Genomic DNA, 24,105 nt, shown 5'->3' on the forward strand with positions numbered 1-24,105 from the left:
ATCATGGATCACCATCGTCAAAAACGTCGAAAATAGACCGCGGGTTTACAGCACATACCGCTTTAGGACTTTATTTTTCACAATACAGTTAAATATAGCTATTACCGAATTATGACTGGTTCTCACAAACAATTTTATTCCACAGGTATTATGAAATGAATCAGTCTGTCAGACGGACTTAAGTCATTCCCTATTAAAGAAAATGCTCCTTTAAGTGGAATTAACGTATTACGAGTACTCAAAAGAAGACTGGAAATGGAGGTGAGAACAAAAACTGGAGTATACAGCGAAAACAATTACCATAATGGACGAAAATAAACAGCGACTGTAAGAAAAGGACAGACCAGCTACATACTAAGCAACATATAATTAGACGTACAGCAACAAGGCACATTTGATCATTACTCTGGAGAACTATGGATCAATCTCTGCTTAAGGAATGCTCCATTAACGTTACAGCTGGAGTATTGCTCGAGAAATGCTATTGGGTACATTGAAAGGAAAAGCATTCAATGTTGTGTATGTCTCGATTAAGTCATTACCGTCGTGTACCTGACGAAGGGACCGTAAGAATAAGAGAAGAGGGATTAGGACATGTACAGAAGCATATATACAACCACTTTTTCTTTGATTCGTCCGTGAAAGTGAGAAGAAAAAAAATTATGTAATTATTACGATGTTGTCATGATGTATTCTTCATCATACACTGCACAGCGGCTTGTAGACTATGTGAAGAATGCGAATTGTTCACTGATATTTCTATAGGAGACTTTCAATACCATTACGCTGTAGCGAAAGACACGAAGAAGAACTATTGTCAACCGGTGTAAACTTCTAACTAAGAGTTATTCTACTGATCTCAGAAAAAAAGCGCCCAAACTACTACTGTTCCCACAAATACTATTATCTGCAGCTCTTAAGAAAATGGTGCAATATATTGAACACTCGGATGGGTCTCCATTAAAGAAATTACTTCTAAGTTCCTGCAACAGGTACATTTGATCATATAACGAATGCACAGTGCATAAAATATGGTCATCTACATCACTGCAGGAATATTGGTTAATCCTCCTGTTTTAATGTCTGTGATAAAACATACATATTAAACGAATAAATCAGGACACTATCAAATGACACATAAAATTCCGCAAAGTAATAAATTTTGCTTGTAAAGGGAAACTAAGCAGTCCTTTCTGTTGACAAGGGGCATCGCACTAAAGACGTGATTAGCTGCATCTATTTTTACTGACATCAGTTACAAATTGCAAAACGGAAATGAAAATGTCTGCTGAAACCCATGAGAAAATGGACCTGACAACTGTTACAATGGATATGTTGTATCTTCAATCGATAAGATAGTGGTAGCATTACTAGGAGATTTGTGGACATCTTTTAACATACGCCATATGCAGAGTATAAATTGCACATCGCTAAGAGTGTTCCAGCATAACTCGAATAAGTTTCGTTATTGGACTAGTGGTTAGCACTAAGAGGAATGACATATATTCTGCTCCACACTGTGTCCAGCTTGCTGCGCTGTGCTTTATTTGGCTGAGTGGGTGGGTGGACTAGAGGGACGTAGTAAAAGGCTTCACCTCTCATTGTGGTGTGGTGCGATCAAAGGTGGTGGCGGCTGTTGAGGTACACCTATGGCAAATGTGTTGCTGGTGACGCCTCCAGCACGTGTGGTCAATGGCTTCTGTGACTGTCTCCTAATAAAATCATCGTAACATATCCATTCCTGCCATATACTATTACACCTGGTGGTTGAGCATGATTTCGTAACCACAAGCATTAATTTTAACTGGGGGCTTGCAATGTAATTTTAGTTGTGTCTCATGAATGACTTGCATTTCAATTGTTCTGTGCCGAGAATGTACTTGATATGCTATGTAGATTTATACGACCAGCTGGAGCGCCGTTTTTGATATAATATTGGTATGTACAAAGTGTGATCGTTAAGTGGCAAGAGTGTACTTGATATATTACTCACAGGTTTGTTGTTTGTGGACTGTGTGGAGTGGAATTCTAGCCCTTTTTGCACTGTATTCATGCCCACTGTAACAATAATGCAACAGTAATTGTTTTATATTACGTACAAATAACAGTAAATTAAGTAATAACCAGTAGGACAATGTTCTAACTATATTTTTATTTAATTTTCCATTATTTATTCTTCTATCTTTGGACTGGTTCTGGGGTAAAAGCAGCACTTCTTTACACACCAGCACAGTGTAATTCAAGCTATGTTCTGCGGTGTGTCTGTGGCAACTGTTAAATATGGAACAAGTATAATTAGTTTATGCATCTCCACAATAACTGAGTAATAACTTGGATAATAAATTATAGCAGAGTATCCGCTATAGCAATAAGTAGAGGGATAATGTCCAAACCCATTTTTTCCTAATTCTGCCTAGGGACAATGGCACTTCACAATCCTTCCACTATGGGTACAGATCGTGAGTGTTGAATGATGGTTAGCACGCTGAATAAGACTTGCAGATAAAGCAACTGAGTGTCATCTACTGCTTACCCATTATTTTTGTAGTAAGTAATGATAAAAAATAGGTAGCTCACTAATTACAGTAATTTGGTAGTATTAAACAGATTACACTAATTGGACAACAAATTAATGCAACAACATGCAAGATCTTAATAAAAGAAATAGAGATAAGGAAGCTAGACCAGGAGGCTGACTTGTTTACATAAGAGGATAATGCACTTTTTGTTCAGAATAGGAGGATAAATATGGCAACCAAGCAGGCTGTCCTAATTTCCCACCCAATACAATCACACATTTCAAAACTTCTCTCCATATTTAAACCAGACAAATGGCCTACATCAAGAGGGGAGGGGACAGGAGAGAGGGAGGGAAGATCTTGACCCTTGAGCTTTTGGGAGATCTGGCAATAATGCAGACTCTCTGTATAATGGCTTTGTCCCACTACTCCAGAGAATAAGCTAAGAGAGATTAGCGCATGTACACAGATGTACACACAGACATTTTTGCATCACTCAGTACAGGGATGGATCAAGAAACAAAATCGATAGTATTGGAACTAAGCAGCCTTGCATAATACTTTTATGAAATGAGACTTCAGTGTAGCCTAACAAAAACAGAAGTCAGCAATTTCGGCCTATCAAACAGACTATCCAATGACAAAGTGAAAAAACGTCTTGAAAAAACTTTTCTGTCATACAATGAACCCAGACGTATCTAGGGTTAGCACTGGGCAGAGTGAAGAGTGCCACGAAACTTCAGACCATGATCATCCTTCTGCAAAATCTCAGTAGTATCATGTGGGGACGCTCGACCTCTACCCTCTGAATATCAGCACTGAGTCTGGCGTGTTTTGCTGCAGTGTAGGCTGCACCAGAGTGGCTCAGAAGTGGCCACGTAAAGGAGGTAGTCGTAAAACTGAGAGACACCATGTGGATGAAATCTAGGAAAATAAGCTCTTCACGTGCCTACTGGCTCGATATTCTCACAAGAGCTCATCCATCCCAAACACGAGAGAACCATGCCCTTGTCAGTACATATATTAAAATATGAAGTAATCCTTTGACGCACTTTGTCAGCTGTCTCGTGGGGTGGATAGTCACAGAGTGAGCTGCAGAGTCTCTCCGTCCATGGAAACCAAGAAACTGCACTACTGACCATTAAAATTGCTACACCAAGAAGAAATGCAGATGATAAACGGGTATTCGTTGGACCAATGTATTATACTAGAACTGACATGTGATTACATTTTCACGCAATTTGGATGCATAGATCCTGAGAAACCAGTAACCAGAACAACCACTTCTGGCCATAATAACGGCCTTGATACGCCTGGGCATTGAGTCAAACAGAGCTTGGATGGCGTGTAGAGGTACAGCTGCCCATGCAGCTTCAACACGATACCACAGTTCATCAAGAGTAGTGACTGGCGTATTGTGACGAGCCAGTTGCTCGGCCACCATTGACGAGACGTTTTCAAGTGGTGAGAGATCTGGAGAATGTGCTGCCCAGGGCAGCAGACGAACATTTTCGGTATCCAGAAAGGCCCGTACAGGACCTGCAACATGCGGTAGTGCATTATCCTGCTGAAATGTAGGGTTTCGAAGGGATCGAATGAACGGTAGAGTCACGGGTCGTAACACATCTGAAATGTAACGTCCACTGTTCAAAGTGTCGTCAATGCGAACAAGAGGTGACCGAGACGTGTAACCAACGGCACCCCATACCATCACGCCGGGTGATACGCCAGTATGGCGATGACGAATACACGCTTCCAATGTGCGTTCAGTGCGATGTCGCCAGACACGGATGCGACCATCATGATGCTGTAAACAGAACCTAGATTCATCCGAAGAAATGACGTTTTGCAATTCGTGCACCCAGGTTCGTCATTGAGTACACCATCGCAGGTGCTCCTGCCTGTGATGCAGCGTCAAGGGTAACCGCAGCCATGGTCTCCGAGCTGATAATCCATGCTGCTGCAAACGTTGGCGAACTGTTCGTGCAGATGGTTGTTGTCTTGCAAACGTCTCAATCTGTTTACTCAGGGATCGAGACGTGGCTGCACGATCCGGCACAGCCATGAGGGTAAGATGCCTGTCATCTCGACTGTTAGTGATACGAAGCCGTTGGGATCCAGCACGGCATTCCGTATTACCCTCCTGAATCCACCGATTCCGTATTCTGCTGACAGTCATTGGATACCGACCAATTCGGGCAGCAATGCCGCGATACGATAAACCGCAATCTCGATAGGCTACAATGCGACCTTTATCAAAGTCGGAAACGTGATGGTAAGCATCCTCCTTACACGAGGCATCACAACAACGTTTCACCAGGCAACGCCGGTCAACTGCTGTTTGTGTATGAGAAATCGGCTGGAGTCTTTCCTCATGTCAGCACGTTGTAGGTGTCGCCACCGGCACCAAACTTGTGTGAATGCTCCGAAAAGCTAATCATTTGCATATCACAGCAACTTCTTCCTGTCGGATAAATTTCGCGTCTGTAGCACGTCATCTTCGTGGTGTAGCAATTTTAATGGTCAGTAGTATACTTGTTGGCGAGACCAGTATCACTGAAGCGTGGGGCGAGTCCATAATGTTCCAACGATTTTCGCTATACCACAGAAAAATTCACCAGATCCAATTTACACCGGATAACATGGGCCGTCCTCAACAGACTAAGTACAAACTACGGTAGATATTAGGACTCTTTCTACTGTTGGGAAACGGTGGTTTCGCCTGTATTTCAGTGATGGGGCAGCAGACTAGCTATTTACCACATTACAGCGGAGTGTCCTTGAGTCTCACTCTGGTCAGCGTTTCGACTTCTCTCACTGTGACCCAAGAAGCATCTGAACAAATAAAAACATATCTGTTTGTTTGTGACTGTTCTGAGTCACGTACGTTCTTTTATCGAACTTTTACACCTGATTAAGTTTTCAGATTATTGTTTTGATCTATAATACCGCGAGAGGTGGTGCAAGGGTTAGCACGATGGACTCGAATTTGGAGGACGCCGGTTCAAATCCGCGTCCGACCATTCTCTAAACCGTTCCAGGCATACGGCGGGATAGTTTGTTTGAAAGGGCGCGGTCGATTGCCTTCCCATATAATGTTCCATGCTTGTGCTCCGGTTGTAATGTACTCGATGTCGACCGACGTTAAACACTAATCATCCTTCCTTCCTTTCTTTTATCTGTATTTGTATATGATCATAAGTGATTTGCTATGACAGACGCTAAACAATAACAAATATTCTCTTGCATTCACTGTATAGTGGTTAATGGAGTACGTACAGGAGTTGGACAGAACTATGGAAACACAACACATTACTACGGCTTATATGGTGTAGGAAATCTGTTAGCATTCAAAACAGTTTCAAGTCGTCTCTTAATGGATCATTACAGGTCCTACGTGGTTTTCAAGAGAATCTTGTATCATTCTTCGTGTAAAATAGCGGCAAATGTAGGTAACGGTGATGGAGGTGGATACGGATCACGCGCCGTTCTCACCAATGTCGGCCAAAAAAGCTCAAAAATATTGAAAACAGGTCACTGTTGTGCCCAGGGGAGATGCGACGTGTCCACGAAACCAGTCCTGGTCGATGCGAGCAGTGTAAACAGGGACCCCGTCTGCTGAGAACACAGCCTCACCATTGGGCAGCAAACGTTATAGCACGGGATCGACCTGATCAGGCAGAATGGTCACATAATCCTCGGAATTAATGCGACTTTGCAGAATAATTACGGTACTCTTGCAATACCACAGTATGACTGCCTACATCGTAACCGACCCGCCGCCATGTTTCACTCATGGGACGTTAACTTGGCCAGGAGTCAGTCTTAACAATACTGATCCGACCAAATAACTGTCTTTCATAGTTCCATTGGCCAGGATTCATCGCTTGGGCACCTTTTATTAATGTTACGGGCGCTGGAGCAGTCGTGAGTGGTTCTGGAATTCCAGCTTACCGTGCTCGTGGAACTGCCTCTGTGTTGGTTTTGTCCTGAGAGTGTTCGCGAGTGTGACATTCAGCTGTGTAGTGACTTTTGCAGCCGTCTTTCTCTTATTTTTCATCACAAACCACTTCACTGACCGTCTCTCACGATCACTCAACCTACACTTTCATTCGCATTGTCACTTAGTACATGATGTTTCACCGCTTTATACGGTATGAATCTTCGACACAATGGCACTTGAAACACCAAACACTTCGGCTTAATTGGCTACAGAACCACGTAACGTACAGGTACCAACATACTGCCCTCGTTCGAATTCACTTAGCTTTGAAATAATGCACCTGTAACCAAACAGAACACGGTTCTGACCGCTACTGAAACTTGCAACATGCTGAGGACATTGCACAGGCGCCTAGTTTGGGGAAATACTATCGAGCAACCTGCAGGCATGGGTAATATCTGCATTTCTCGCCGTGTTTCCATATTTTAGTTCAGCCTTACTGTGTAGGTGCAGATTTTTGTAGTATGCTTCAACCAATAACATTATCGTTTGTATTATGTTTTACTTGCATATGTGACGCTGAGTTATGAATTTTAATATCAAATATACATTCTTACACATCAAAAAATATACAATAAAGGAGGACTCTGAACAACAGTAATGTATTCCTCTCCTAAGAACTATCAAAAGCGCCTAATAAAGAGTACTGCTGCACATTTTTTCTTGTGTGAATTTAGACTTTCCCTACGTATATTGTTCATGAAAAGCTCTCGGGTTTCCAGCTGGGTGGCAGTGTTAAAGTACAGCGGATTTTCGAAAAGTTTCATATTCAGCATCTTCTGACTGAGGAGATGATGACAATGGCTTTTCGAAACGCCGTTGAACTTTAACACTGCCACCCGCTAGGGAAACCAAGAGCTTTTCATAAACTGTTTCCCTTAATTATAAACGCAGTTGGTTTTTCGTATTGCAATACAAGGAAGACTCCAGCAATTAAGGTTACAACTAAATACTAGCAGAATTCGAAGCCATTCTGACTATTTTTGGCCGCCCAGAGTAGCCGAGCGGTTCTAGGCGCCACAGTCTAGAACCGCGCGTCCGATACGGTCGCAGGTTCGAATCCTGCCTTGGGCATGGATGTTTGTGATGTCCTTAGGTTAGTTAGGTTTAAGTAGTTCTAAGTTCTTGGGGACTGATGACCTCAGAAGTTAAGTCCCTTAGTGCTCAGAGCCATTTGAATCATTTGACTATTTTTCGACTATCTCAAGAAATATGTAAAGATTTTTTTTAAAATTACCGCCACAAGATCTTGTCCACTGCACTACAGAACTGTTTGTAATCGTCTTTCCAAGTTACTGCTATGTTAGTGACAATTTGTGAACAGTGACCACGAGAGGCACGGAAATGGAGGCACCCTAGCGCATCACTACGAGACTGCCACGCCTAAAGAAAAAAGAAAACCACAGCATTTACGAAAAGACTATGTAACATCAGTATGGCCTTATTTTAAACTTGTTTTTGTAATGCTGTTCAGCCTGAAGATAAGGTTTACCTCGAAACATGTCGCTAAATAAATAAGTAATACAATAGTTGACAAAATGTGTGACGGGTAGCGGTAATTTAAAAAAAAACCTTTACATAAATACTAGCAACTTCGGTCACTTGCCGACTTGCACCGTATTTGAATGATGAGAAGTGCACTTCCTACACTCCTGGAAATGGAAAAAAGAACACATTGACACCGATGTGTCAGACCCACCATACTTGCTCCGGACACTGCGAGAGGGCTGTAAAAGCAATGATCACACGAACGGCACAGCGGACACACCAGGAACCGCGGTGTTGGCCGTCGAATGGCGCTAGCTGCGCAGCATTTGTGCACCGCCGCCGTCAGTGTCAGCCAGTTTGCCGTGGCATACGGAGCTCCATCGCAGTCTTTAACACTGGTAGCATGCCGCGACAGCGTGGACGTGAACCGTATGTGTAGTTGACGGACTTTGAGCGAGGGCGTATAGTGGGCATGCGGGAGGCCGGGTGGACGTACCGCCGAATTGCTCAACACGTGGGGCGTGAGGTCTCCACAGTACATCGATGTTGTCGCCAGTGGTCGGCGGAAGGTGCACGTGCCTGTCGACCTGGGACCGGACCGCAGCGACGCACGGATGCACGCCAAGACCGTAGGATCCTACGCAGTGCGGTAGGGGAACGCACCGCCACTTCCCAGCAAATTAGGGACACTGTTGCTCCTGGGGTATCGGCGAGGACCATTCGCAACCGTCTCCATGAAGCTGGGATATGGTCCCGCACACCGTTAGGCCGTCTTCCGCTCACGCCCCAACATCGTGCAACTCGCCTCCAGTGCTGTCGTGACAGGCGTGAATGGAGGGACGAATGGAGACGTGTCGTCTTCAGCGATGAGAGTCTCTTCTGCCTGGATGAAGCGTCGTCTCACGCGGTCTGCACGCCCAGCACGAACGCTGGTCCAACTGAGGCGCCAGGTGGAAATGGCATGGCAAGCCGTTTCACAGGACTACATACAGCATCTCTACGATAGTCTCCATGGGAGAATAGCAGCCTGCATTGCTGCGAAAGGTGGATATACTCTGTACTAGTGCCGACATTGTGCATGCTCTGTTGCCTGTCTCTATGTGCCTGTGGTTCTGTCAGTGTGATCATGTGATGTATGTGACCCCAGGAATGTGTCAATAAAGTTTCCCCTTCCTGGGACAATGAATTCACGGTGTTCTTATTTCAATTTCCAGGAGTGTATATGCACGTTATCTCAAAACTCGATACAACTGCGTCAAAAAGTAACACCTATCATGTTATCACATCCGCATTTTTGTCGTCGAGTTTGTTAAGAGACCCAAAAAAAAATACACAACCAAATAGTTTGTCATAAGAGATTAGTTGCAAGCTTTACACGTACATTACTAGATACATCTTCGTTCTATCTAATGAGATATAGATTTAGTAATCTTGAAGCTGCGCACAACTGGAACTTGGTTCAGTCCTTTGTCTTTCGTGGCCGGTGCTGCGATGTCAAAAGTAACTTCGCCTCACAACATGATCGAAAAGCTTGAGCGGCAGCAGATGGATACCTAGATTAAGGAACATTTTAGGTGAAGAGGATGAATAGTTTCTTAACTATGCATTTCTTTATTTGAGATGCATTTTTGTGATAATGTGTTGGATTTTATTTTTACATATTTATTCGACTGTCCTTCTGGTTACAGACTTGAGAGTCGTGCCTGATCGACCGCCGTATCAGCCATCAGCATAACCGATATATGGCATGGAGGGGCGTGGTTTTGCCATACAGCTCTCTAAGTCATTGTAGCGTTACTTGACCTGGTGGCACTGCTAATCGGTCAAGCAGCTCCTCAGCTGGCCTGACAAGGCTGAGTGCATTCCATAGAGTTCTCCCACCGAAGAAAATTGGCGGTCATGTCCGGGAATCGAACCCACCTCCCCTGAGTGGCAGGAGGCTGCGTTGACCACTCAGCTACTTAAGCGGACGTAATGTTTTTTGTTTTTATGTATGTATGTTTTTTTCTCGTGTGGGTCGCGCGAATTAAGTGCCATTTTAGCGGCTGTTTCTTCACGTTCGCGATGTCCTACGAGGAGACGGCCATCGAACCGGTTCCTTAAGACAGTCAGCGACCGCGAGAAGGTAGAATATTTCTTGTCGACACACTCTGCTCAGATTAATAATAATAATTATTATAGGTCGATTCAAAAGTATATATCACTAGGGAAAAGACAGGTACAGCCTATAGGAAAATTAAAGAGGTCTTTGGAGAAAAGAGAAGCAGTTGTAGGAACATCATGAGCTCAGATGGAAAACAATCCCAAGTGAAGAAGTGAAAGCAGGTAGTTGGAAGAAGTATGTAGGGGGTCTATGCAAGAGAGATGAATTTGAAGGAAATACTATAGAACCGGAAAAGGACGTAGATAAAGGTGATATGGGGAATATGATATTGCGAGAAGAATTCGACAGAGCAGTGGAAGACATGAGTCCAAACAAGGCCCCAGAAGTAGACGACATCCCGTCAGAACTACTGATAGCCTCGGGAGATCCAGCCATGACAGATCTCATACACCTGATTTGCAAGATTTATGAGAAAGGCAAAATACCCTCAGACTTCAAGAAGAGTATAATAATATCAGTTCCAAAGAAAGCAGGTGCTGACAGGCGTGGATATAACCGAATTATCAGTTTAATATGCCACGATTGCAAAATACTAACACGAATCTTTTACAGAAGAAAGGAAAAACTGGTAGAAGCCGATCTCGGGGAACATCAGTCAGGATATCGGAGAAATTTAGGGACACGCGAGACAATACTGACCCTACGACTTCTCTTAGAAGATAGGTTCAGGAAAGGCAAACCTACGTTTATAGCATTTGTAAACTTAGAGAAAGCTTTTGACTATGGCGACTGGAGTACTCATTTTGTAATTCTGAAGATGACAGGGGTAAAATACAGGGAGAGAAAGACTATTTACAACATGTACAGGAACCAGACAACAATCATAAGACTCGATGGGCATGAAAGGGAAGCAGTAGTTGAGAAGAGAGTGAGACAGGGTTGTAGCCTATTCCCGATGTTATTAAATTTTTGTATTGAGCAAGCAGTAACGGAAACCAAAGAAAAATGTAGGGTATGAATTAAAGTTCAGAGAGAAGAAATAAAACCTTTGAGGTTTGCTGCTGAGGTGTTGACTTTGTCAGAAACAGCAAAGAACTTGGAAGAGCAGTTGAATGGAATGTACAGTGTCTTGAAAGGAGGATGTAAAGTGAACATCAACAAAAGTAAAACTAGGATAATAGAATAATAGAACATCAACAAAAGTAAAACTAGGATAATAGAATAAACTCGAATTAAATCAGTTGGTCCTGAGGGAATTATATTAGCAAAAGAGAGACTTAGCAGATGAGATTTGTTATCAGGACAGCAAAAAAACTGTGATGGCAGAAGCAGACAGGATATAAAATAAATGTAGACTGACAATGGCAAGAAAAATGTTTCTGAAGAAAAGTTTGTTACCATGGAATACAAATTTAAGTGTTAGGAAGTGTTTTTTGGAAGTATCTGTATTGTGAGTAGCCATGTACGAAAGTGAAAATGGACGATAAACAGTTTAGACAAGAAGACAATAGAAACTTTTGAAATGTGGTGCTACAGAAGAATGCTGAAAATTAGACTGGTAGATCACGTAACTAATGAGGAGGTACTAAAAAGAACAAGGGAGAATAGAACTTTTTGGTGTAACCTAACTAGAAGAGTGGATCGGTAGGTAGGAGACATTCTGAGCTATCGAAGAATCACCAATTTAGTATTGAGAAGTGGCGTGGCGAGAGTGGATTCAAATCGTTAAGTGGGACTAGGAGATGAACGCAGTAAGTAAAATCAAAAGGATTTAGGTGTGTGGCATGGAGAACTGTATTAAATCAGACTTGGGACCATATACGGGGGTTGCCCAGAAAGTAATGCCCTGTTTGGTTCCTGATCGATTTACTTCTTTTCCTGACTCTTCTACTGATACCCAGCATCCAACATTTCGCCATTTCTAATTGAACCATCGCATGTTTTTTTTTAATCTATTTTTTTCTATCATTATAATAAGTCTTCCGAAAAATGATTATATATATCAAGAGTAAAAAGTGTTGATTAAACTCATAAAATAAAGTGTTGAATCAGGAAGTGATTTCCAATACTTACACCAGATGAACAAATTTTGCATCGTTACAGTCTCTTATTTCAACATAACTAGATGCGGTTTCAGACTTTACGTCCAATAAACGTTAGCGTGCCACAACGAAGAGGGACTTTACATGCTGATGATAAGTGTGTACGTAATATTTTGCGGAAAGGAGATATTACATTCAGAAATACAGAGTTCTGATACTGCGTAAGTTGGACGTGCTGGATATGACAGAACACCGCAAAACATTAAAGTGTGGCTGTTTGGAGAAGACCAAGAGAAGAAACGTAAACTAAAAAAGTAAAATAGCCATACTGCCAAATGCTGGAGCTATTTACGCTACCCTCAACAGTGTACTGGTTTTCCAGAACTTTTCTCTTACCCTTTCAAATTTTGCAGAGGATCGCCTCATACATAAGTTGCTAGACTAGCACTCCTAGGTCAAAAAAACATAAGGCAGAAAATCGCCTACTCATGGGTTAACAGTTAATTAAGATTCGGTCATGGAATAAACATTGGCTCATACAGAACATGAATGCATGCACAGTTAGTAAAAAAGAACAATATTTATATCTAAGTTCATATCCACAGTATGCAAAAGCACTGTTAAGTGCAAGGTAGGGGTTACTTCCTACTGTACAAATTATTTGGGTTTATAGTCACTACAATCGTGAATGGAATGAGGGAGAAATATTCTTCTTCTTCTTGGTTTTGATAGATCATTTGGAATGGTTAATCTGAGGGATGAGATGTTGCTCTTCTTCTAGCTGTCCCGTAATACCTCCCTCCCCTTCCTCAGCGCCCAGGGAGGAAGACGTGTATCACAGACTGTCTGCGTGTAGTATTATCCATGTGAAAGTGAGCGAAATGTTTGTGAATCGTGTAACTGTTGTGAGACTTGGGCACCAGCCACGTATTCACCTATCCAGATGTGGGAATCCGACTAAAAACCATATCCAGACTGGCCTGTACAGCGGCCCAAGTCTTTAATTTGCCGGGCGAATTCAATCCGGGGCCCCGCATCTACCCCTATTGCAGAAGCGGCGAGCTAACTAGTGCGGCTATATGGGTGGGTCGAGCGCGGAACGAAGGACTGCTTAACAGTTGTGGGCTCGCTGGAATTAGTCTGATCATCTCTTCACAGCCTGTACGGTAGCGATGCGTTGGGGTGTAGTGCATTCCGAACTTCTTCACTTAATACTGGTCCTGATTATGCTTTTGCGGGTTGGCAACTATCTTGAAGCGTCTAGTAGTTCGGGTTTTCGCAGTCTGCGTCGCTTTCCCCAGAGTGAAAAAGACTTGCGATTACTTTTCCTTCGCTTTTCTGTATACACCGGTTCCCGTGAGATCACCGAGGCTAAGCGCTGTCAGGCGTGGTCGGCGCTTGGATGGGTGACCATCCAGGCCGCCATGCGCTGTTGCCGTTTTTCGGGGTGCACTTAGCCTCGTGATGCCAATTGAGGAGCTACTCGACCGAATAGTAGGGGCTTCGGTCAAGAATACCATCATAACGACTGGGAGAGCGGTGTGCTGACCCCATGCCCTTCCTGTCCGCATCCTCCACTGAGGATGACATGGCGGTCGGATGGTCCCGGTAGGCCACTCTTGGCCTGAAGACAGAGTGCTTTTTTCTGTATACATTCAGTGACATGTGTTAATCCTGTTTGCATGGAACAATATTCTAGGAAAGATCATACGAACATTTTGTAAGAAATCTCCTTTGTAGACCTAACGTAGTGTCGGTATGGTAACACACTGGACGCCTATTCGCGAGAAGTTTCAGATTCCGATCTGGCCATTCTGAATCATGTTTACCGTGGTTTCGCGCAATTCTACGATGGCTTTTTTCTGGGAGGGTCAATATCCTTCCACAATCCAAACTTCTGCTCCGTTTCAAGTGACCACGTTGGTGACGGACGTTAGACCGTACAACGTTGTAGGCAGATCGAATTTTCCCAGTATCCTAGCGATGAAAGGAAGTCTACCTCCCGCTTTATGTATGAAGAGCACATGGCATCATTCCATTTGCGATCCAGACAAATCTTTTTAAGTTTTCCTCTTGTGTTCATATGCTGCTATAATGTCACACGAATAAGTAGTGTATTAGACTATAAGCCCACTGCACAGAACCGACGTAAGATGTAAGAAATGTATCAGAAAAGTAATGAGACTGGCAATACTGAGAGCGATCTACTTGTGTAAAATGACGTATTCATCCCTTTCAGATGCGCAGTCCGAGTCTCAGCTCCGTACAGCCATCACGTAATTTTTGAGAGTGTCATCACTGCAGTTGTGTTTTTTGTTGTGTGTTACGAAAATGGAACAGCGGAATTTAGAGCAACGTTATGCCATCAAGTTTTGTGTTAAACTGGGGGAATCCGCGAGTGTGACCTTTGAAAAGTTGAAATATTGCTTGCTAAGACCACAATTTTTCGGGATACCGAAAACAGTTTGAAGATGAACGTCGATAAGGGAGATCTTCAACTTCAAAACACGATGAAGACGTCGAACGTGTTCATGCTCTTATGTGATCAAACTGACGTTTAACAATAAGCACGATGAGTGAGCTGTTGAAATCTTTCACTGTACACCAAATTTTGAACGTAGGTTTGCACATGCGGAAGGTTTTTGCCAAAATAATGTAGAAAAGCTCACAACGGAGCAGACGGACTATCGAAGAAACCTTTGCGTTGATTGTTTTCAGAGAATTGCCAATAACCATTAGTGGTTCAGTCGTGTGATCACAGGTGATGAATCCTGTTTTTTTTATTACGATCCTGAGATAAAGCGGCAAAGTAAGGAAACAAATAACCAAGTGTTTTCCAAAGATATCCTTGAAAAGCTCAGGAAAAGTTTGAATCGAGTGACACCAAATACTGCGCACAAGTGAATTTTTAACCATGGCAACGCCACATATCATGCGGCCTCTTTCACCACGGAATTTTTGACCTCAAAAAGCATTCCTGTTGTTCCTGAAATTGAAAAATGCCGCAAAAGGACGGCTCTTTGGAAATCTGGAGAACTCTCAAAAGAATCTGACCGACATGTTAAAAGCCCTACCGGGTGATGTCTTTTAACGCTGCTACCAAAACTGAGAACAACGGTCACGCTAGTGTTTATCTGCTGAAGGAACTACATTTGAAAGGAACATTATTGTTATTTGAAAAAATAAGCACCTTGGAAGACATAAGTGAATATCATTACATTCGTCCAACGCCTCGTTTGCTATGCATCGGGAGAGGCTAGAGCCGCATGTTCCAGCTGCAGTGGTGGACCTAGCAGGTTGACCCAGTGTTGCAGTCACTGATCTCGTGCTCGGAAGCAGTGGGAGTCACAGCTCTGTCCCGTCCCTGTTCCCAATGCTCCGCCGTATTTTACGAAGTTAGTTTCAAACGAGAACGTCGATGCTGCGTACTGCCAACCGCTGCGACCAGTTTCTCAGCGCTACAGCCAACAGGTGGCGCTCGTCTTTCTCTGACGTCGGCTAATCAAACTCGCGAGCACAGACGCCTCGCATTTCACGCAAACAGCATTCGTCTCTCAGTCGCGACTGACCGTTGGCTGCTGTGTTACAGATGGATCGTTCTGTGTTCCCAGGTAGCATTGTTTGGTATTATGATACGGCTAGTTGCTTAAAAACTGTTGTCGTAACACATTGCCAGGTACGGTGTTAATTATTTTCCTCATTAGCTGTGGATGTAGTGAAACAGGCCGTTGAGTTTAAAAACAGCAGTGTCTGTCAAACGGTTTCGCAGTTTTACTTACAACTTTCCTCTGAGATTTCCGTTACTCGAGGTTTTTCCTTAAGCGAGCCCACTTTAGTGTGACAGCCGCAGAAGTGTACGTAAGTAATAGTTGCTTTAGTACGTAAACTACGGTTGTATAAGGGAATTCTTGTTCACCAAGCAGTTACCGAAATTTGTTTGTATATCGGTTTCAGTGTGTTTCATCTATATTCTCAGTATAAAAATTCATGTTATTAATTTATGGTTGTACTAACTCGGTGTTAGGGCGTTGGCCGACGGCAATGGTGTAGTACAAGCACCGCTGGAAACAGTCTAGTGTCGAGCAAGCACGCACAAGAATGGCTATGGAAAACTGAAATATTGATGGTCGCATCAAAACATTAAAAAAGTATATAGGTGAAGCACTCGTATTTTGTTGACCTCGTAACAAGACATGTACGTGTCTTGTCACCATGATCAATAAAAATATGTAATCGCTGTTTTACCTTGTCATTATCATTCTCAGATGTGCATGACATCTGCCAAAACTCAGCGCTGCACATTTTTTTTCATTGGCGACTGTTAATCTAGCATGGTGCAATATAACACTAAATTAATTAAATTATTGCATATAAACTAGTTATAATATTCGGAAATCAGAAAACAAGCAGTTTTTGATAACGGTTTATGGGGAAAGAATATGGGAAAGTCTGAAGTTAAGCTACTGTTGCGGCTTTCCCTGTGACCTTTTAATTAACTGCAAACAGTTTTAATGTAAGGGTCTGAACTATTTTCGGCAGTATATCACAGAACTCGCAACGTCGTGCCGCATTAGCCTGGGAGAAATGTATGTGATTCGTCTCACTGTTGTTTTCCGATGTTATTTGGTGGACGCAATACATAATACTGTCCAGAATACGATACAGGCCCATCACAAGCGCATTCTGCAACCAAACTTAAACCGTGGAGGCTGCTGTGCGTATTAAGAAACTCTCAACAAAGACGAGTCAGGCGTATAGTTTCACTTCAGTGTCAACATAGAGAATGCAGTCGAAAGAACTAGTTTGTAGACTCACACATCAGACTTTCATTACAGCAATCAGTGTGTATGTTAGCCACAGCTCCGTGAGGAAGTCTTACTCCAAGTCACATTTCGTAGCTAGTGTCTTTGCCTTGCCAGTAACCAACACCATATTGCATCCAACCGTGCTGATACATAAAACAAATATTATTGCTTCCCATTGGTTTCAAAGATGAAAATTAAGTAGATCCTGTTACTAACACAACTTGTATTCTCTAAACAATTAAAACCTAATTGCATCTCTAGTGTCGTGTCCAAAAGTGGTGGTGGTGGTGGTGGTGGTGGTGGTGGTGATGGTGTCACTGTCGTAAGGAAACTCACGACCATTGAATCAGTAGCAGATTTTATTTTGCAGTCTCACATCTGTCTATTAAGTTACCATTTGTTTCGTGTTACAAGCAACCGATCTTCCGACTTCTTAAAAGAAAAACGGAAAAAGACGGATATACCGAGGTCAATACAAGCCCCCAGCTTTGAAAGTGATATTAACAACCAGTATGGCTATGTGACATTGTACCATCACCAGTGATTATTTTTATGCGGAGGTACTCTCCTTATCAATACTTTGAAAGACATTGAAAATTAGGAAATACTTGACGACTGTGGGATAAATAGGGCATTTTCATCTGGTAAGAACATAAAACTACGGCATGAACAGTGTGTATAGAAGACTACCATGACCCATTTGGTGGCTACGTCAGCTCTAAACCAGGCTACGGCATTCCAACCTAACCTAGACGTCGGCCTACGCTAGAACTCTCTCTCGCCATAGCATCCATATTGTTATTTACTGTTATTGTTTTGCCGATGGTGCCATCATTCATCTGAACAGAACGGTAGTACCGCGATCATGAATGCACGCTATAGACACTAAAGTGCACAGAGTTATTTGGTTGCTTTTGCGAAGAACTTGGACGTTCTTGACGATTTTCTGTATAAAAGAACAAAACTGAGATTCCAAACAGCTAAATAAGAACAGTTCGGTTTCTGTAGTGGTTATTGTTGCTCGATGTTTTCCGGATATCTTGTGTTTAATTCCCAAATTTTTCCTCCGCGGAAAGTTGTGGTCAGCTGCTGGAGTAAACAGTGAAGTTAACCCACGAGCCACCGAAGCGGCGCCACGTTGAAAGGCTTTCACCAGGCCAGTCAACATATTCATATTAATTTAAAACTCCAATACACAGCATTACCAGTGCATGCCTTCTGAAATCAGGATACTGGCAAAATTGCTATAGAAGTGTCTCATAAATACTAACGGCCAATAGCGCCGACAAGGGGATGTCCCAGACCAACCGATCCCTCTCATATTTAGTAGGCAAAATGAAAGACACTATGGCTCCCCCAACCAGACACCCTGTGCCCCATCCCTGGTTTGAGAGAACTGCCCATAAGATACATAATCCACCATGACTCAAAATTGATGGGACCGATATATAACCGAAAACTTTTTAAACCACACATGTCGGTCTGCAAACGGTTTTCCTAGAAATAGAGGGAAGAAACGTTTCGGTTGCTGCTTATGTTCCCATAACGTAAACGCTATTCATCGAAAGCACCGCTGGCATAGAGACCAACAAATGTGTAGTTCATTTTTCATTTTTTTTTTTCATTTCGAGACGGGTAAGAATATCAGGATTAATAAAGTAAATAAATAAGGAATAATACCAGCGTAGGTAAGTAAATTTCTCAAATGTCTTCGATGGATAAAGAATTAAAAATTTAATCCTCGTCTCTTTGCTCACTCTTTTATAAGTCCTCCATTTCTTTCTAACAGCTAGACAGATGGTACTTGTCGTGTAAACACTACACGGAAATATACTCGCGGCACCAAAAACATCCAGTGAATGCAATCTTCGCGCACCAACGGCCATCTACGCCCTTCGAAAGGTTTGTAGGAAAAAGATTTCGTTTAAAATTTTCTTTCTCGGGAATGAATTTTGATACTTGCTACGAATACGATTACAATGCCTAAACCGGTGCTGAAAATTGACCATGAATGATGCTGTGAATCGTTATTACAACCACGTTATTGTACAGTTTCCGCTGACTTTCTAGAAACACATTATGTAGGTGGCACACAGGGATGCAGTTTGGCGGTATTACTTCTTCAGCAAGTAGGTTGACACTCGTCTATAAGCATACTACCATAAATGGCGTTACTGGTTTTTCCACCCCTGGAATAAAGCGTCACACTCATGTACCTGCAAAGGATGGTTTTAAAACGTTTACAAGATATTTTTGTAAATTTATTACTATACCGGATTCGGAGTAAGTGAAGTAAACTTTGACACGGTTAAACGATTGACCTCTCCTATACCCCGAGGACCAAATTAAAGATTATTTCTTACAACCATGGGAAAAATTTAGGCAACAATTTTCTAGATTCTGTGATGGAATATTGCGCCGTGTAAGACTGCCTTATTTTGTGTTAGTTACCAACTGCAATAAAGGTTAGTATTTCTTCCGAATGCTCATCTTCGCAGCAGACTTATTCGGAATATTTTCATTCAATGAGGATAAAAAATATTAATTTTTCCCTAATCCAAATACTGACAAATTTATTTGCCCCTCTATTTACGAGGGTCATTCAAAAATTAAAGGGACAAATTGGTCTGGAGAAAAAAACTTATTTTTACAAAACTTCTTTTTCTGCTTTTCAACATAATACCCTTGAACATTTATGCCCGTGTTCCAACGGGCTACAACCTTTTTCACTATCTTTACGTTTCAACCAATTTCCCAGAAACTATTAAAGTCCTCGTTCCCTGGAATCTCTTCGCAATTAGTGCCTCCTTCAGTGCACCAAACAAATTTATGCGGATCGTTTCCCAAACAGACGACATCCAAGTGAAAACATTATTCGAAATTGCACTCGACGAGCTCGAAATGGATACATGCACCTTCCAACTCGTCATCGCGAATACAGTGAAAATGATGCACTTATCCTTACCGTTCTCGCCTGTGTTCAACTGGATCCCGAAATGAGTGGTCATGTGATTCAGAGACAAACTGGAATTCCGAAATCAAATGTTTGGAGACTTTTGAAGGCACAGCTATTAACGCCGAAAGATATGCAAAAACGCGTGCATTTCTGCCAATGGGCCTTGGAAATGAGGGGCGACAATGATTTTTTAGATACGTTATGTTCACCGATGAAGCCACATCCAAAAACAATGGCAAATTAAATCGTCATGATTGTCATTGGTCCCCTGTCAATCCACACTGGCACAGACCCGTTGATAACCAACACAAATGGTCGTTAATGGTTTGGCGTGTAATTTTAAACGGTATTTTTTTACCAACATGTTACTGAGGAATATCATTTACAACTTCTCCGCGATGATTTGTTGGAGGTAATGGAAGATGTTTATTTAGTAACTAAACAACTAATGTGGTTCCAACAGGACGGAGCAGCTCTCCGTTATGCTAAAAATGCGCGGAATGTTTTAAATTTTACGATACCCTGGTCGGTGCATAGGACGCGGCAGACCAATTCAGTGGCCTCCACGTTCACCAGACCTAAAATCTCCTGATTTTTTGTGGGGTTATTTAAAAAATATTGTTTATGAAACAGTCCATAACCCGAAACTAAATGGAGCAACGTATTTGAAGAGCGTGTGCAGTCATACCACGGGATGTGCTGCTCATGTTTTGAAGAAAATGGGGATAATTTTTGCACCCCAACATGGGAGAGACAAGGGTCTCACTAACAAAGCGCCCCATGGGAACATCATTCTACTATGTCCATGTCGTTGTTCCTGGGTAACGCTAAAAGTAGAATACAGTACATTTTGCACAAAAAATAGGTTCATTTGGCGTAACGAAAGAATTTGTGCGCATTTTTTGTCGATTTGATGACTTTCTTGGATAATTCTAAGTAAATCAGTTCTTCCCCAGTTTTACTTTTTTCTCGATTTCAGCGCCATCTGTCAATGGCTTAAAAATGTTTAAGACAAAACTTACTTTTTATGGAGATTCCGAGTCTGCAATAAAAAATGGGTTTCCATTGAAGGTTCATAAGTTGCCACTCACCCCCACCCAAGGGGATGGTGGCTGGAGGTCACGTGTAGTATCATTTGATGTCCCCCTTTGAGATTATGAACTTGTCTTACTATTTTTACCCGATTTAGAGTTTCCGAGCTAATATCATTCGAAACTAACATTACATATAAAAATAGATATTGAGAGAAAGTGATGCACTCACAAGAATTTAATACATTATTCTGATGTTGACATATTGCAGCATTGAAAGTAGCAATTGTCCTATACTACTGAATTACAATGTACTTCATGTGTGACTTAATATCCACAAGTGACACAGACATAATTTTCTTTGCAGAAAATGGCACACCAGACATCCGTCACTGTCCACTGCAGTTCAACGCGCCAAGGGTGGTAAGATACGAGTAAATCTTTGTTCTCGTGCTGATAAAACAGCTCTTATTTCAAGAAACTAAATCAGTTATCCAGTTTCTTTTAACATCTTTCAGAGGGTAAGCAAAGAGCTTCCGTTACCACAAAGCTTGGTCTTAACATACGCTGGCAGTAGTGTAGAGAGCAGAGATGGCTAATCCACTTGTGAAACTCAGTTAACGATCGATATACAGCCTGCAAAGCACACTAATTCCTTGGAAAAATAGTTTATAGGTTGACATCCTTTCCCGCTCCCAACAGTATCTTAACTTGTAATTTATGCCGTCACTAAACTCTCAAAGTACCGAGAGATTTCAAGGGGGGGGGGGGGAGGAGAATTACTTAACGTCTATTTTTTTAAACTAATCTCGTCAGTTTCTTTATATTTCAAAATTTTGAAATACTAAGTTTCAAATTTTTGAGTTGAACTTGGTCCAAAATTTAAGTGTCCGTGGCAGACGTCACATTTCCTAATAGGAAACTGAAATACTCAGTCATACTGACACGATTATAACACTGTGCTTAGCTGAGTAATGATGCGAAAGGTTTAGGATTGTCACTAGAGCATTCATTAGTAATGAACTGTTACTTTTCTCCGCAGAAATTGTTGATTACCAAAAGCAGCTAAGGACACAACCCTGTTTTTCATAATTGTTGTAACAAAATCTGAAATCAGTACTGGCTACTAGTGAACCTCAAAGGTAAAACGAGGGAGCCAGCAGTCTGGTTGGAGCAATAAGTTAACCCTAGGGACTCAGTCATGAGAACCCGTTTGCTAGTTATAATATGTAGTCTGTCACTGCTATTAAATTAGGTGTAGTTAAGTCGTTGTTTCTTGACCAATTTCATAGCTTTAACAAAGCGACGACAAGAATGTTTGAACGGACTGAAAAATATCACAAGTCACATCCACTAAAACTAAAGCATTGAGACTTAACCCATAACACAACTTTACTAGATCACGTAGTTCTATTGGTAGCACAATATGTACCATACACAAGGTTAAATTTTAATGAGCCAAGATGAAAGTGTTGAGTATTGTCATAGGTATGCGGCTGACACGTGAATTTTTGGTTTATAGAACCCAGTACGTTATGGCGGACGGATAATTTAAATCAGAAATGGAAATATCATAAAGCTAGTTATTGGTAACAGAAATAAGTGATGAGAAATGGGACGAACACGCAAAGTCGGTATCAGACACACCTAATGAGACTCGGATTTTCATAAAAGCGTTCAGTTAAGTGCAGTGAATTTCTTAAAGAGATTGGACCCAAATGCTAATGTGAAACATTTTAGAGTACTGCCTTCCAGCGTTTTGTAAGCCTTGTGTAGGAGTGACAGCTAACGTAGAATGGTTTCCGAGAAACGCTACTAGCACCGTAAAAGGTCGATATAACCTAAACGAAAGTAAAACAAATACCCGTGGGAACTCAAATAGAAATTCTTGGAAGGAGGGTGGTGGTCATCTCAAAACGACATTGGGAACTTATATCGGATACTGAGTGACAGTTGTATCACCATCGTATTTATCTGGTGCGCATCATGAGAATAAGATATGATGAGACGAGATAAAGACACAACAGGCTAGCCATTGTTGCTTCGCTCAGTTCGCTAGACGAACAAGAAAGAAAAATCTCAGCTGTCGGTACGTAATGTACAGTGGCTTACTGAGAACCCATGTTGACGTAGAATGACCGTACCTGAAACAATCTGGCCAGCCTGGGAAGCTATAGTGTCAGGAAATTGTCGGTGACAGTTTTCACACTGAAATCGTTAGCCAAAGGTATGAGCAAGCTGTTTTACCATTTGTATGTTAAAATGTGCCTTTGTAGTAAGACTACCAAAATATTTTTTTCTCTTTTCATGTAATAACACTTAAGGGAGAAAATGGGTGTGCTATCTCTGAAGACAAACTGCGCCGAACGCTATTGTACCTCAGAGCAACGTACAGATACTCGTATTGTCCGTTTTCTCCTCGAAATGTTTACATAGCTTTTGCGTCTTAGATTGTTGAGAATGGATTTGAGGTTCTGAATGTGAGGTTATTGCGCCTTTACTGGCTTATCTTCGAAAAGAATAAATAGTTAAAATGTAGAGAGCGAATGTACCCCTGATGTACTGATGTGTTTAAATAAGGAAGACTGTTTTGATAGTCACATTTTTTTCTTTGCGAGGTGCAAAGTCTGAGAACGACTTTAGTACACAATTTTAAACAAAGACAAGTTGGCATACATACCTACGTATCTTCCCCCTTCTCATGCTGCGAAAAGCCAAACCTGCAAACAAAGAGAAATTTATGTTCAATCAACGACGAACCTACATTTACAAAACCAGCCTGGGGTTGCGAAGACGTAGACCATGAGGAATTCAGCTTGGTCTCTTAGCTGGTATCAGGTGCATACAGTGTTTGTCGATTTTAGTAGTTCTTTTAATTCAATACTTTCTTTTCTCTCTCTCTCTCTCTCTCTCTCCTCTCTCTCTCTCTCTCTCTCTCTCCTCTCTCTCTCCTCTCTCTCTCTCTCTCTCTCTCTCTCTCCCTCTTCTCTCTCTCTCCTCTTCTCTCTCTCTCCTCTTCTCTCTCTCTCTCCTCTTCTCTCTCTCTCTCCTCTTCTCTCTCTCTCTCCTCTTCTCTCTCTCTCTCCTCTTCTCTCTCTCTCTCCTCTTCTCTCTCTCTCTCCTCTTCTCTCTCTCTCTCCAACACGCGATCTAGTGT

General features: G+C 42.0%; 1 protein-coding gene across 4 annotated transcripts in view; it reads left to right on the forward strand.

Annotated features, from left to right (window-relative positions):
• The first annotated feature begins 15,604 nt into the window (after window positions 1–15,604).
• Window positions 15,605–24,105, forward strand: part of LOC126266992 (synaptic vesicle membrane protein VAT-1 homolog) — a 106,575-nt gene continuing 98,074 nt past the window's right edge. Inside the window, exons 1-2 of one of the 4 annotated variants that reach the window (XM_049971732.1) lie at window positions 15,605–15,767; window positions 21,316–21,371. In XM_049971732.1, coding sequence (XP_049827689.1) covers window positions 15,746–15,767; window positions 21,316–21,371 — 78 coding nt within the window. In that variant the 5' untranslated portion in view covers window positions 15,605–15,745. Of the gene's footprint in view, window positions 15,768–15,856; window positions 16,015–21,315; window positions 21,372–21,403; window positions 21,470–24,105 lie in introns of those variants that run through there. The other 3 variants (XM_049971735.1, XM_049971733.1, XM_049971734.1) reach the window with 3 other exon arrangements.

This window comes from Schistocerca gregaria, chromosome 4, assembly GCF_023897955.1.
Source record: "Schistocerca gregaria isolate iqSchGreg1 chromosome 4, iqSchGreg1.2, whole genome shotgun sequence".
In the NCBI taxonomy this organism is placed as follows: Eukaryota; Metazoa; Arthropoda; class Insecta; order Orthoptera; family Acrididae; genus Schistocerca; species Schistocerca gregaria.